Here is a 16362-nt window from a genome sequence, read left to right as displayed (position 1 = left end):
GGGGGAGATGAAGAACATCATACTGTTACATATTCTTGACTGCATATTCTTGTCATTATGTTTATTCATGACTGCCTATTCTAGTCACTATGATGTCATCTATAAGACACGGATCCCATTGGTTATCTCTAACTTTTATTGCATTTTCAAACTAGATGTCCTACACTACTCTGTGGATTCATTTTCTGATGAAGTTCTTATACAATAAAGAACGAAAGCATGCTCAATTATCGGTTCCAGTATTTGTCAACTTTATTTTTATTCTAACAAAGTTGATTTTTTATTCCTTAGCTGTGGAAGTTCGTTTTATGGGAAGCCTTACTTCTGCGAAAGTTCACTTTAACGAAAGTGAAATTTTGCGTAAGTGCACTTCACCATAAACACCGCAGCACAGTGGAGGACAAACAAGCTATGTCCTCCACTATGGTGCGATAGTCATGGACCTTAGGGTTAGGGCACGGGAAAGGGTAAGGGGATAGTTAGTACAGCTAACCCCTTGCCCTATCCCCAAGGTCCGTGACTATCGCACTACAGTGGAGGACATTGCCATGTCCTTCACTGTGCTGCAGTCGTCATGGACCTTAGGTTTAGGGCACGATTCATAGTGCCCTACGGGCTATCCCCTTACTATGACCCGTGCCCTAAGCCTAAGGTACTGAACTTCTGTGCAGTACACACTTACAACACCCTTTCATTGCACTGAACTTCATAAGTGCACTTTCGCTGCAGTGAGCATTCCATGCACTATTTCGAATTAGTGAAAATTCTAGTGTATGGAACATTATCTTTCTCTATATCTCTATACATACATACACATTATATACATATATATACACATACATATATACATATACACACACACATATATATATATATATATATATATATATATATATATATATATACACACACACATATATATATATATATATACATATATATATATATATATACACACACATATATATATATATATATATATATATATATATATATATATATACACACACACAAATGTACACATCCATAAATATATGCACATACATATCTACATACATTCACATATACGTTCAGCAACCCTCAAGAGAGCTTACTGAAGTAATGAAGCCAAAAGGGTGTTGCTCCAAGAAATTGGGAGCAAGAGTGTGTGTTATGTCAGTTTATCTGTACTTTTTTTCCATGTGTTTAGTCCATTTTTGGAAATCAATCTGCAATACTCTCAGTATCAAACAATTCAATGGATCAGAGCAGACTGAATCAGAAATTTAAATCTCATCATATACTGACTTTCACCAGCTTAATGTCACTCCTACTAAATGATGAAAGTGCAAGCAGTTAATTTTTTTAAAAATTTAACAGGACTCCAATAAGTGGAACCTTATCTACAACACTAAGAATGTATAGGCAAGAAGATGGCTGCTAAGTGTTCTGATAAATAAAACATGCTTAGTGTTGCTGTAAAATTGGAGAATTCTGTACAGACTGGTTCAGACTTGTTAAACTCTTGTGCATAACAAACTAAGCAAATGGCTACATGATGAGCGAGGCTATTAAGCCCTCTCTCATTTCCAAAACAAAGGACATCCTACTCAATCAGGGCTCAGTTCCCCATATTGTTTAGCACTTCAGTTTATTACCCTAACTGGGAAAAGCCCTAAGAACATTACCCTATAGCATAAAAGCATAGTATAAATCCACATTATAAGAAAGCCATTTTAAATGTAGGACAAAAAAAAAAAAATAAGATAACTGGAGGTAAGGTGGAATTGTGCACATACCTTTGGTAATAGCTTCTCCCTGATTCAGCTGAGCAAAGAGTCGGGAGCGACTACCTACATCACCTTCTGCAGCATGGTCTGCTGGTGCTGGTGGAGGAGGTAGCCCAGGGGGAGGTGGAGGTCCGCCACCACTGGGTGCAGAATGTATGGCAGCAGCAGAAGCCTTTGGACCCTGTGAACAGTCAAACAATGTGTACATAATGAAATGTGTACGACTATATTTTAGTACATTTTTAGACCATTCAAGTAAATGTTCAAAACAGCCAAACAAGACCATGTAGACACAGACATCCATTTAATGTTAAAAAGAGCAAAAACTCTCCTTTAGTGCAACTTCACATGAGTTCAGACTGTACAATGCTTTCAAATTCTTACTAAGTACTTCATAAATAGAAAGGGCAATGAGGAGTCGGACAAAATGCTACTTGGCAGTACAGTGCAAAATGGATACTAAAAAGGAGGACTAGTTCCATTAAACTACATTACAGAAAACAGTTTATCCTTTAACTGGGTTAGTCATACTATGCCACTGGCCACTATAGGGGAAACCAGAGGTGGTATTTCATAGGAAATTAGTTAATAGGTTCATACTAGGCTATCTGCCCTGGGGCAATTATAAGCCTAGCCTGATTCTGTATGGCTTACGCCACCCCTTGATTTGAGTATACTGTGCCCTTTTTAAGGTTTAGTTTACTGTGCCTCTGTCCAATAGTGACACGGGAGTAATCCCTGGGACAAACCTACGATCCCCCATCCACCTATCGAGATTCTTCTTTAGGAGGTTCAGTGAGGTGCCCTGCCTCACATGAACTGGAATTCTATTCCAGAGCAAAGGGAGCCTCTGCATTATGAACCTGTCCCTCCAGCAAGTTCTACTTATTTCTGTGCTGAGGTTCCAAGTCCCTCGAGCGTGTGGCTAAGGGATTTAGATTTACTGAGGTGGATCATGTCCATTAATTCTGGATTTGACACAGCTTTGTATGTCAGTCATAGATCGCCTCGAAGTAGGCGGTATGCAACTGAGTAGAGCTGGAGTTTTTTTTTAACCTAGCAGCATATGGCATCTGTTTGAGACCCTTGATCCTCTTGGTGAGATACTTTTGGGGTCTTTCTAATTGCTGCAGGTGTCGGTGAGTACATCCCAAAAGGGGCATTGTATTCTATGATGGGCCTGATGAGGGATGAATAAAGGGGCACGATTACCTCTCTTGATCTACATGTGAAACCCTTCATGAGGAGGTGGGCTATGTAGAAGGTCTTTCTAACCACTTTGGCAATGTGGTTTTCAAAGGAGAGATTGCTATCAACTTGGGTCCCAGGGTCCCTAATAACTTTCTCTGTACTTAATGGGTTTCCGCCTATGTGGTAACTTGTGGGCACATTGTTTTTGCCAAAGGGTATGACTATACATTTTTTGGCATTTAGCTTTAAACCATGGTGCTGGCACCAGTTATCTGTCAGACCTTTTTGAAGGATGTTTGTGTCAGCTGGAGAGTCTATTATGGCGCCCAGTTTGCTGTCGTCTGCGAACTTGGTGAGCCACAGTCCTCCCACGTTTGCCTGTACCTCGGAAAAGTATATACCGAACAAGAGTGGTCCCAGGACAGAACCCTGTGGGACGCCACTTGTGACCAGTTTCGAGTCTGACATGGCTCCAGCAACTGTCACTCTGGGTTCTGTCTGAGCCAGTTTGCGACCCATCTTGTGACAAAGGGGTTTATATTTAAGCTGGATAGCTTATCTATGATGCCCGAGTGGGGTATTGTGTCAAATGCCTTTGCAAGGTCCAGATAGGCTGTGTGGACTATCTTCCCTTCATCTATGGCTTTGGTGACTGTTTCGAAGAAGTCAACCAGGTTCAAAAGGCAGGATCTTGACACAGCCGAACTGGGTAGGATCTAGTGTCTGTAGGTCCCCAATGTCTTTGTTTATGAGCTCCATGATGATCCTCTCCATAGCCTTGCAGACTAAGCTAGTCAGGCTTATGGGGCGATAGTTTCCAGGGTCCGTAGAGGCTCCACCTTTGTGGAGTGGGACCACTGTTGCTGTACGCCATTCTGTGGGCACATATCCTGTAGTGAGGCTGAGACTGTATAGCTGTTTTATTTGAGGGATTAGTTCCTCTTGGAGTTCATGTAGGATGCAACCTGGGACGCCATTTGGTCCCATGGAAGCAGTGTTTTTTGCTTTGGAGAGGGCAGCCTTCACCTGAGCATCAGAGATGTTTGGGAGACAGCCCTCTGCCGGGATAGATACTTGTTCTTTTGGGGGGGGGGGCGTTTGCACTGAACCTGTCTGCCAGGATATTGGCGATATCTGTGGGTTCAGTGTATTTTTTGTCATTTAGAATCAACTCAGAACAAGTCTGGGAGTTGCATCCCAGGTTCCTAACAACTGAAAAAAGCCTTATGATTGTCTTTGGTGTCCTGTGCAATTTTTCTCTCGAAGCTGGCCTTGGGAGGATTTTATGAGGGATCGTAATTTTTTGCTAGTACTGATCAGAGATGCATTCCCTATTAGGGATTTTGCTCTATCATGTAGTAGCTTCCTCCTTCTGTTGTACAGTTTATTTATGGTAGGGTCCACCAGACTGGACGCCTGCCTTTGGATGATTGGGTCTTGGTTTTGTTTGGGATAGCATGATCCATGCATTCCTGGAGATGTCCCTAGAATGCGTTTATATAGGATTCTGCAGTTTGGGCCATAGTTTCCACTGGCCCTGGGGCCTTGAAGGATTCCACTTCGGTTTTGAGAAGTGAGAAGTTTGCTTTTGAGAAGTTTTTCACTGTGGTTTTCTGTGCTGGGGGCGGGGTCGGGATGTGGACATCCAGTGAAATTTATGGTCTGATCTTACCAATGAGGGATATACTTCTGGTGTGGAGCATAGAGTCCCCATGTTGGTAATGATCAGGTCTAGTATGTTGTCCCCTCTTGTGGGAGTGGTGACTAGTTGTTCCATAGCATTTGAGTTTATAATTTCCAGGAACCTTTGGGCTAAGGTGCTGGGGCTTGAGTAGTGCTCCCAGTCCATGTTTGGGTAGTTGAAGTCGCCCAATATAATGGTGTTCAGAGATCTTCATGTTCTTCCAATGTTTTCAGGAAAGCAGAGTGGGATTCCTGACTGAGAGGGTGGTCTGTAGGATGCTATAAACTGAAAAGCAGTCTTGCCCACTGTTAGTTGCACATGGATGGTCTCAGATACTTCTGGTAGGATTACAAAGCATCACTTGCATTTGTGAAATATGGCTTTACAAAAATGTAAAATAATGGACTTTTGTAGACTGCTAAACTTGGAGGACTGAAAGGCTTTTTGCCCCACTTCATTTTATAGTGCTTGAAATAACACTAAGGGGAAAGAAATAGTAAGGAAAAAGGTAAATTAAAATACATGTTTAACAGTATTTCTGTAAAACTTTTCATGATATAAATTGCATGTTACTAACAGTATTTCTATAAACTTTTCATGATATAAATTACATATTACAAACATTTCCAGACATTACTGTATGAGAGATACTACCAATGTAAACAACCTTTTTCTGGATTGTTGAGGTGGGGGAAGGTACACAGATAATACATGTTCTCTTACTTTTACATACTAAAATGTCTGGGTCAAGACCTTTGGCTTAATCCACGTTTTAAATGGAAACAAGTAGCAGAAAGCACAGTTGTGTACACTTATCATACATGTAGATGTTAGAGTGTACTCACTGTTGCAGTCATCACATTTGGGTTAACCCTGCCAGGGTAGCCCTTGGCCTATCTGAATACTAGAGGCTTAGTATTTGTGACAGCTGCTGTCACTTGAGGACTGATGTCAGGTCATCAGTAGTATAAAGTAAGGCAGCCAGCGCCATTACAAAAGTTTTTCTTGCCCTAACTGGTCAGGAGCCCCCAATGTAGGAGGTCAGGTTCTGGTGGAAGAACCCCACCAGTGGAAAATAAATACCAAAAAGTCCCTTGTAAGAAAAGAGTAAAAGGGGATGGAGGGAGGGAAACTAGGACTGCAACAGTGAATACACTCCAACATCTACATTTATGGCAAGTGTACACAACTGTACTATGTTCTTTGTGTTTCACTGTTGCAGTCACCACATTTGGGTAGATTCCCAAAGCTGAGGAAATGGGTGGAGGCAGTCAAGGAAGCAGGGGCCTGGCTAGGATGCCCTGCAAGACTGCAGAGGTAAAACCTGCCCTGGATTTGGAGATAAGGCAGGTGGCAATGCTTAGTAAAAGTGTGAACAGATGTCCATGTGGCAGCCTCAACGATGTCCCTGGTGGGGACTCCTCTTAGGAAAGCTGCAGAGGTGGAGACTACTCTGGTGGAGTGTTCCTGACCACCTTGGGGGGGGGGGGGCTTTTCATGCTGTTTGTAGCAGAAATGGATGCAGTAGGATATCCATTTGGAAATAGTTTGCTTGGAGGTGGCTTCGACTTCTGCCCCTGTAGCAAAGCTAACCAGCAATTGATCAGACTTTCTGAAGGATTTAGTCCTGTCCCGGTAGAAACTGAGCTGTGTGCACATCTAGAGAGAGTGAAGAATCCTTTCCCCCTTGTTCTGGGGATTAGGAAAGAAGGTGGGCAGATGAATGGACTGGTTAAGAGCCACACTGGACACCACCTTGGGCATGAAGGATGAGTAGTTCTGAGGGATACCCTGTCTGCATGGAAGATGAAGGGTTCCACAGCCATGAGTGCTTGCAGCTCAGATACTCTTCTGGCTGAGGTGATGGCCAGAAGGAAAGCAGTCTTCCAGGAGAGAAATTTTTGCTCTGCAGAAGAAGCTGGTTTGAAAGGGGGCAGGGTGAGCTTTTTCAAGACAAAGTTAAGATCCCAAAGCTGGCGTTGGTGCCCTTCTGGTGGTCAAGTTGCTAGCCCCTCTGAATAACTGTTTGATCCAAGGGTGTGAGGAAAAGGGGCTGCTCAGCGGGAAAATGAGCAGAAATAGCAGAGGCATGAATTTTTGCAGAGGAGGAGAGTAGTAGGTCAGCCAAGTAATCCAGGATGACAGGGATGAAGAACTGTGCTGTACTGGCTCCCTTAGCCTGGATCCAGGTGCAGAACCTTTTCAACTACCTGCTTAAGATTTTCTGGTGCTAGGATGTCTTGCCTCATGAATAGCATCCAGAACCGGTTTACTTACAGTGGCAGATTTATTCGGGGTTGGGGAATAAGCCAAGCTGCCAGTGCTTTGGGATGCATGAATTCCCCCTCCCTCTGGGTCAGGAGGTTGGGAATCTGAGGATGATGCCATGGAGAGTTATAAGAATGGTCCTTGCATCCACTTTCCAAGCCATGCAGTGATGCTCCTGATGCGGGTTCTCCATTTCTGACTTAATAGGGTGAAGGTACTTCTGTTGAGTTACCAAAGGTTTCTGGTGCCAACAGGTGTAGTTGCATGGAAGAGGCTGGGAGGCTAGGCTGTTGATGTGGTGTTCTGTTTTGAACAGGGAGAACCCTGGCGAGAAAACTGTGGTGAGGGTTTGGGCAGCGGGGGTGGGGAGAAGGGCAGTTCCTTGCTGTGGGAGCATGCAAGAAATTCCTTTCTGAGGCAACAAGATGCCATGAACCCCAGAGCTTGCAGAATCTTCCTTGCAGACAGCTGGGGCCTGGTGGCTAGTTGAGAGAAGTAGGTTGTCAGGAAAATTTGTCTCTCTGGTGTAAGGAATGCCATCTGGGATGCTGTGTCCAGACTTGCTCCCAGGAAGATTATCCTTTGGGTGGGTATCTGTTTGGATTTCTTTTCATTAATTACCAACCTCCCTAGGATACATTTCCTGTCTGCCTGAATAAGGCAGTCATCCAATTATTGGTAAATTTGGATATTTGTCTGCAAAAGGCAATGGCCAGAGCCAGACATTTTGTAAAAACTCTGGGAGCAGTAGATAAGCCGAGAACTGAAAGTGTTGAGATCATGCCCTGAAGCGGAAATATTTCCTGCATGATTCTCCAATAGGAGAGAGGAGGTAGGCCTCTTAGATCTAGGGTTGCTAGCCAAGCATTTGTTGGACAGCATTTTGAATTTTGGGATCACCAGGAAGGTGTTTAAAACTGATAAAGTATGGTGTGCCAGGTGCCTGGGCACCAGAAAAAGTCTGAAGTAGAAGCCTTGGCCTATCTACTCTGCTCCCTCCTGCTGTCTGGGGCCGATTTAATGGGCCTAGGCTGGGCTGGCGGACCAGTTCTTGTAGGGACAATGCGGGCTGGACACTGTTTGCATAGACTTTTTTTTTAGTTATCTTTGTGCATGGGGCCCTTGACACCATAGCCAGTTATTTACCACTAAGCCATTTAAGCTGTCCAATGCTCAGGAATCCCTCTGAGGATGTGGGATTCTTAGAGGTGGCTTTAATCCCTTTTGGCCCTTGCGAAATGACCTCAGGGTCAGCTGTTGGATTTTTAAACGGATATTTGTGCGAGTCAGGGACTCTCTAGTATCTGTCTGGTTTTCTGGGTGAAGGAGGTAGGGTGTCATGAGTCTAGCTGGATTCAAGGAAAATATCATCCAGGACTGGTGGGATGGCCAAGGGTCTGTGTTGCATCTAAGAATTCCCAGAGTTTCTTTTTAGACAGAGTAGTCCTGATTCTCCCATTGGAAATGCTGAGGGTGAAGGAATGGAGTCCTCTGCAACAGAATCCTTATAGGTGGAGAGGGGTTGCATGTCTTCATAGTCAGATGCATCAGATTCATCTGACTCTTGTTCAGACAAAATTACAGGGGACAGATCTCTTCCTTTCTGAGGGGGTAGTTTGGCTTCCTCTGATCAGCATTATAAGGTCTTCTGCCATTTTAAGCATTTTAGACTGAAAATATCTGGCTACAATAAGGGCCCGACTACAGATAGTTCTGGCGTTGAACAAAGCACAGAAGTGAACATGGGGGACATCATGGTTTGGGCCTAAACAAGTGATGCAGTAAGAGTGGGAGTCTCTGTGTAGTATTTACTTTCCACAGTAAAGACAATTAACTTTTTCCGACAGATTATTGCAAGAAAAAAGGATCCCCAATGGGGTACTTAGGTTTAGAAGACTTCAACTTAAATTCGGAGACGAAAACTCGGGTAGTGGCCGATCGGCACTCAAACTACTTCTGCTTCGGGCTCCACGACAAGATTGATGTAATGGTGTCGCCTGCCTTAATTTATACTACTGACGACTTGACGTCAGTCCTAAAGTGACAGCAACCGAAACAGAAATACTAAGCCTCCGGTATTCGGGCCGACCAAGGGCTATCCTGGCAGGGATAACCCAAAATGTGATGACTGCAACAGTGAAACACGAAGATCACTGAAAGTAAGACATTTTCCTTTACAATAAACATTTTCATGACTTCAGAAGTCTGCAGCAGAAAGTTACATTTGTTACGTTTTAAGCGGATTATAGGGCAATAAGTAGAGCACGAGTTTCTTTGAGGTCAAATGTTGGTTTTCTGAAGGCACGCAAGTTGTTTGGAATACCAGACAGAGGAACAAACATAAAAGAAACAGCAATTAGTACAAGTAGGAGCACAGGTAGAACATGCATCTTAGCAGACATAACCTTAAGATGATGTCAGTGTGGGCAGCTGTCTACTTGAGACTATTGTTCTTACTAGGAGGGTTAAACATTATTTGAAGATGTACATAGTTGTGTGCTTGCATTAAGGTAGTAGGTTATGGGAATGTGTTTTTTTTTTTTTTTTTGAGGGTTTCATTAAAATAAAAAAAGTCCTATAAAATATGAAAGGTTCAAATGGGGAGGACCCTAAAGACCTGTATAAAAGATCAACCTAACAAACATCAGTGGGTGAATGCATCACGACAGCAAGAAACAAGACATCTAAAAAGCTGTTATACACAATACATGGGAATAACCTTTTATTTAATGGTAACACTAGCCATATTACCTTGGAATGTGAATGGTTTCACAGGTAGACAAGAGAGTACTGAATTAAGAACTGCAGAGTGCAATGGAAACGCTACCAGAGATGCATTCGGAAAGAACAGATTGTGTGAATTTGATAAAGGATTTCAGGATGGATATTCAGCAGAGTATCAGGGACAAAGGAAAAGAGTACTAATTGCAAGAGGAGCTCCACTACCAGTAGAGTGGAAGATTTGTGGTAGTAAGGGCACAGGCAAGGGAGGAGGATCACTTATGAAGCTTACATTTTTTGGGATAAACCACTTTCAGCAGGTAATCAACATAGGTGGGGGACAATAATTTGATTTGTGACCGTGAGGATGTATCTGTTCCCCCTAGAAAGGAAAACAAGAGCAGATTTCTGAATATTTTGTATGAAGATGCGAATTCATTAATAAAAAAAATTGAGAGAATTTATACATTTCCCAGAAAATTTCACAGAAACATGTGAATTTGAGAGCTTTGACACATCTAATAACTATTTCAGATCATGCACAAATAATAATTAAGGGTAATGAATTAAAAATGGAGACAATGGCAGTTCCCCACGTGTTAAAAATAAATTTAACGAATGGTTAGTGGAAATTATTCCGGAAGATGGAATATTTTTCAGACATTACAGTTAGTGAGTAGAATAAAATGGAAGTTAAAAATAGAGTAGAAACAAGCGATATTGTTAAGATTTAAAAATTGAGAGAGGCTGACAAAGGTTAATATTGCAGAGTAAGAAGACTCTCACAGAAAAGCTGCAACTGCAGATTTGCAGAGAGCAAATACAGCTGCAGAGTTGGAGAGAAAATAAGTGAGTACCTGGATAACATGCATGAGTTTAGAAAGATGCTGTTAAGCAACTGTATTTGACAGTAACTCCACAGCACAAAACTTTTTAGCAGAATGACTTTAGCAACAGAAAATAAAAAGGGTAGTTGCCAAATGTAGAGAACCTTTAACAAGAAAATAACCACAGATCCTGTAGACGTATTGGAGATATTTTGGAAATTTTATGAAAGTTTCTATAAAGTAGAAAAATGTGGAAATAAAAGGCACAAATGGAAATCGTTGTGAAAGACTTAACTACATCAAGGTTAGAGGAAGACAAGGCTCAATCAGCACTTAAGAGCACAGGAGATAAAAACAGTGATGTATAACCAACCTGCAGGGAAGACTTCATAAATAGATGGTATTCCGGTGAAAGTTTAGAAGTTATGAGGAAAGTGATAAAAGTTGTAACAGTACTGCAAAAGGAGAATTACCAACATCCTGGAAAAATGATGTGGTGGCTGTAATACCTAAAGATGGTAAAGGTCCATTTGAACAAGCTTCATATAGGCCCATTTCAATTATAAAGTGCCTATGTCAATAATGGCTAAAAGAATGGCAAAGGTGTTGCCAAAATAGATAGATATGGATCAAAGTGGCTTTGTGGAGGGGAGACCAACATTCACAAAATGACAATGATCCAGACAGAAGCAGAAAGTAAGAAAATACGGCTATACAGCTGGTTTTAGTGGATCTGTGAGAGAAAACATTCACTCGAGCTGGCATTTAACAAACAAGAGTAATGGAAGAACTTGCATTCCCTGATGCAGTAAGGGAAATTGAGAGGATATATGAGGGATTGGAGGCAAAAGTGAGAGGATTCATCTGTGACAGTTGCATCTGAACAAAGGACTCTGGGTGGGGTGTCCTCTTTCCCCTTCATTTGTGTTGTATTTAGAGCCACTGGCAAAGAAAATAAGGGACACAAATTCAAGGACACAACTGGTATGGTAATCAAGAAAAGTAAGCATCATTTGCAGATGATATGTACCTGATAAAACCAGAAAAGGCCATAACCAGTGTTGTGGAATATTCTGAGAAAGTTCCAAGTTTTTTTTTTTTTTTTTGGAGGGGGGGGGGGATATAAAAATGAAGATAAAACAGACTATAGCTGTGAACTCTAAGCCCACACATGAACTGGTTCAGCAATACCCATACTTATAGGGACATGATAAAATGAAGCATTTTGGAGTATGGATTAAAAATTATTCTGTTATGCTAGCTAAGGATATGTGGGAAAATACTATAAAACAAAAGATAAAAAAGTCACATGTGCCCTGTTCCAAAAAGTACAGTTGCCTACACTTACCATAAATGTAGATGTTAGAGTGTCTTCACTTTTGCAGTCATGACTATAGGGTTCTCCCCTGCCAGCAGGCAGTCCTCGGCCAGAATCCCAAAGTTTGGGTCCGGCGTCGGCTGCTCAGCCATGCTCCCTGACGTCAGAGCGCCAGGAGTACAAAGCTGACAGCAGACACCATGTTATCCAGTTTTTCTTGCCCCAGATGTCAGGTGTTCCAAAATTAGTAAAATCCCATACCCTTTGCAAATACACCTCAGAAGAAGGGCGAAGGGAACCACACAAAAGAGAAAACAAGAGGGGACAGGAGGGAGGGTAACCCAGACTGCAACAGTGAAGACACTCTAACATCTACATTTATGGCAAGTGTACACAACTGTACTATGTTCATCATGTTTCACTGTTGCAGTCATGACTGTAGGGTTGAATCCCAAAGCAGAATAAAAGGGAGGTGGTCAAAGTAGAGGGGGCGGCTAAAAGGCCCTGCAAGACTGCAGAAGCAAAGCCTGCCCTAGACTTAGAGTAGAGAGGTAGATTGTAGTGCTTAGAAAAAGTATGCACTGAACTCCAAGTTGCAGCTTCCAAAATGTCTTTGGTAGGAACTCCCCCGAGGAAAGCAGCTGAAGTGGCAGCAGCTCTGGTAGAGTGAGTCCTTATACTCCCTGGGATTTGCTTTCCATGGTGTGAATAGCAAAATCTGATTCCATGAGCAATCCATTTAGAAATGGTCCGTTTTGAAATTGCTTTACCTTGGGAACTTGAAGCATAAGAAAAACAATTGCTCCGATTTCCTGATGTCCTTGGTCCTGTCCAGGTAAAAACATAGTTGTCTGTGTACAGCCAAGGAATGCAAGATCCTTTCCCCCTTATTTTGAGGAGTGGGGAAAAAAGTTGGCAAGTGAATAGTTTGATTTAAAGCCACTTTGCAAACCACCTTAGGCATGAAAGTAGGATTAGTCCTTAAAGACAACCCTGTCTTGATGAAAAATAATACAAGGTTCCACAGCCATGAGAGCTTGCAACTCTGAAACTCTTCTGGCAGAGGTCAGAGCTAACAGGATGGCTGTTTTCCAAAATAAAAACTTGATGTCAGATGTGGCAGCAACATAGTTAAGATCCCAAGCAGGAATGGGTGGAGATCTAGGGGGCCTTAAGTTCTTAGCTCCTCTGAGAAACTGTCTCATGAGCTCGTGGGAAAAGATAGGAGGGTCTGTATGATAATGACCAGAAATAGCAGAGGCATGCATCTTTATGGAAGAGAAAGAGAGACCCTTATGTAAGAGGTCTGTCAGCTAAAGTAAAATCAGAGGAATGTTAGGAACAAGAGGATCTGAATCCTGAGCCTGCATCCAGGAGCAAAATCTTTTCCATTTTCCTGCACAAGATTTTGTAGTGCTAGGACATCTGGCTTATAAAATGACATCCATAACCTGCTTGGATAGGAGAGAATGAATAAGACCCTGGATTAACCAGGCCGCCAGGCTGAGAGTTTCGACATGGGAGTGCAGAACCTGACCCTGGTGTTGGGACAGAAGGTTCGGAGTCTGTGGTAAAACCCAAGGGGGCTCCAGACAAAGGTTTTTCAGTGTTGGTACCAAAACTGTCGAGGCCAATTTGGGGCTAGCAAGATAATCATCTTGGGCTTGTCCTGTTTGATCTTTAATAACACCCGTGGAAGAAGAGGTAGAGGCAGGAAGGCATACCCAGAGAGGTTTCTCCAACTGAATGATAGTGCATCCACTTTCCAAGCTAGTTCGTGGAATGTCCTGGTGCAAAAAATCTGTAGTTGATTGAGGTGGGATGCAAAGAGGTCTATGTGAGGACATCCCCAGACTGCTGTAATCATCTTGAATATTTCGGTGTCCAGCATCCATTCGTGTGGGTCCGACAGGTTTCTGCTCAGACTGTCTGCCAGGAAGTTTTGCTTCCCTGGTAGAAACTGAGCTTGAAGGTCCAGTTTGCAAGCTAGAGCTGTGTTCCATAGATTCATGGCTAGTCTGCAAAGGGGATAGGAATGAGATCCCCCTTGCTTGTTTATGTACCACATAACTGTGGTGTTGTCTGTCCGTATCAGTAGTCGTCCTGGTTGAAGAAGATTCCTGAAGGCCAATAGAGCATTCTGAACGGCTAACATTTCCTTTAAATTGATATGCAGGTGCTTCTGATGCTTTGTCCAAAGGCCCTGCAGACAGTTGCCCTGAAAATGGGCTCCCCATGCAAAATGAGGTGTCCGTGGTTAGTATCCGAGTGGCTGGAGGCAGACTGAAGGGTTTTCCTTTGTTTAGAGTACATGCCTTGGACCACCAAAGGAATTCCTTTTGAAGACAAGGCAGGACGGTGATCTGTATGTCTAAACTGTGGCAATGCTGAGACCATACACTTTTTAGGTACCACTGAATTTTCCTCATATGTAGTCTTGCATATGGTACGAAAAGGATGCAGGAGGCCATGTAACCCAGAGCCTGCAGGAATTTCCTTGCAGATAGCTGAGTTAATATTGCCAAGGTTTTGAAAGTTGAAGCCAGCTGTAATTGTTTTTCGTATGTCAGAAATGCCATCTGGGTTGTTGTGTTTAGAAAAGCACCCAGAAAAGTTATCTGTTGTGAGGGTGTCAAATTTGACTTTATGTTTACAGTGAATCCCAGGAACTTGAGAAGATTCTGAACAAATTCTAGATGCTGGAGTAAGACATCCTTGCTGTCTGCCTGAATAAGACAGTTGTCCAGATAAGGGTAAATTTGAATTCCCTTGAGTCTGCAATAAGCTACTACTGGAGCCAGGCATTTGGTAAAGACCCTGGGCGCAGTAGACAATCCAAAGGGCAGTGCAGAGAATTGAGTGCCTCGATCCGGCCTTGAACCAGAGGTATTTTCTGCATTCCTGCCTGATGGTAATGTGTAAATATGCCTCCTTTAAATCCAAAGTTACCATCCATGCATTTTTGGTCAGCATTGGAAGTAGCTGCTGTAGAGTAAGCATTTGGTATCCCGAGAAAGGTGTTCAAGACTGACAGATCCAGAATGGGTCTCCATGAATTTTGCTTTCTGGGGACTAGAAAGAGCCTTGAGTAAAAACCTTGGTCCCATCTCTGAAAGTGGAACCAGTTCTATGGCTTTCATAACCAAGAGAGCATCCCCCTGGTTTAAGGCCTCTAACCATTGATGTTTTGGAAGATCTGGCCATCCGCTTGGTCTTGGTAGGGTATGAAAATGGAATTTGTAACCTCTTGAAACCACATCCAGAACCCACTTGGCTTGTGTTACGAGTCCAATTTAGGTAAAAAAGAGAAAGTTTTCCTCCGAGTGGGGCTTCCAGGCAAAAAGTTCCTGCAGCCCAACAGAGGGAGTCATTGAGTAAGTTTTCTATGAGCTTGCGACCTGTCCTCTCCTCCCCTAGGGGTGGAAGCAGTCCACTGTCTTGGTCTATTAGAGGTTTGCGTTTGAGGCCTTCCTCGGAGCATCTGTATCTACCCCTCTGAGGCCTGTCTGAATTGGGAAAGGACCAGTTTTTTTGTAGGCCAATTCCTACTAAATCTGGGTGGCTGTACTAGTAAGAAATCTTTAACCGTTTGCATGGATTTTGCCTTGTCCTCCATCTTTTTTTATCACCTCTTTAGCTTTAGATCCAAACAAAACATTATGCTGAACAGGAGCATCCAATAATTTAGCTTTTACTTGATCTGGCAAGTTTTGTTCCTTTAACCACGCATGCCTTCTAATGACTGTGCCAGAGGCAGCAGCCCTACAAGAAGCCTCCAAGGCATCAAATCCACAGTGTAAACGATGCTTCCCAACTTGTTCAGTGGCATGCATTAAGTCATGTAATTCCTCATCATCTGCACAGGCGGAAATGGAAGTTAGCTTTTGTTTTAAAACACAGAAGAAATTGCTGGTATTTCAACATATGAAACTGACAGTTTAAAGCCCTAACAGATAAAGTAGCAGAAGTGTACACTTTTTTGCCCCATCTTTCTAAAGATCTGGAATCCTTCTCAGTGGGAATGAGGTTTTTAGCAGAAGCGGCCTTAACCCCCTTAGGACCATGAGAAATGGTTTCAGTCAGCAGTAGGATTCTTGTATAAAAACTGGTGGGAATCAGGGACCCTATAATATCTGTCTGGCTTAACAGGAGCTGGAGGAAGAGTCAGGAGTTAAGTTAGCCTCTGAAAAAGCATCATCCACAATATCCAAAATAGGAGGAATAGCCAGGGCTCTATGTTGGGGAAGAAGAAAATCCCTTAGTCTTTTCTTAGATTCGAGTATTCCTGTCCTTCCCAGTGAAAATGTTCCCTCATTTCATACAAAGTTTCTCCAAAAGAGAAATCCTCAGGGGGAGAGGCTGAAGGAATGGATTCCTCAGCATCAGAATCCTCATAAGGAGGGAAAGAATATTCCTGGTCAGAAGAAACAAACTGAAGAAACAGAAGCCTGATCAGAAGAGTCATAATACACTTCCTGCCTTGGCCTTTTATCTGGAGGGGGATGTGAACCCCTAATCATAGTAAGTCCTCCGCCATCTTAAGTAACTTTCTGAGACTTGGGTGCCGGATCAAAAGAGGCCTGG

General features: G+C 42.8%; 1 protein-coding gene across 1 annotated transcript in view; it reads right to left on the bottom strand.

Moving 5' to 3' along the window:
- CAP1 (cyclase associated actin cytoskeleton regulatory protein 1) overlaps nucleotides 1-16362 on the bottom strand; it is a gene marked incomplete in the record, with an annotated part of 596089 nt that overhangs the window by 315780 nt on the left and 263947 nt on the right. The window contains 1 exon segment of the mRNA XM_044084805.1: nucleotides 1779-1950. Coding sequence (XP_043940740.1) covers nucleotides 1779-1950 — 172 coding nt within the window.

The sequence above is a fragment of the Protopterus annectens genome, chromosome 1.part1, assembly GCF_019279795.1.
Source record: "Protopterus annectens isolate FY-2018-M chromosome 1.part1, PAN1.0, whole genome shotgun sequence".
Classification (NCBI taxonomy): domain Eukaryota; kingdom Metazoa; phylum Chordata; order Ceratodontiformes; family Protopteridae; genus Protopterus; species Protopterus annectens.
Note: the sequence above shows the minus strand (reverse complement) of the source record. Positions and strands in the feature narration are given on the sequence as shown.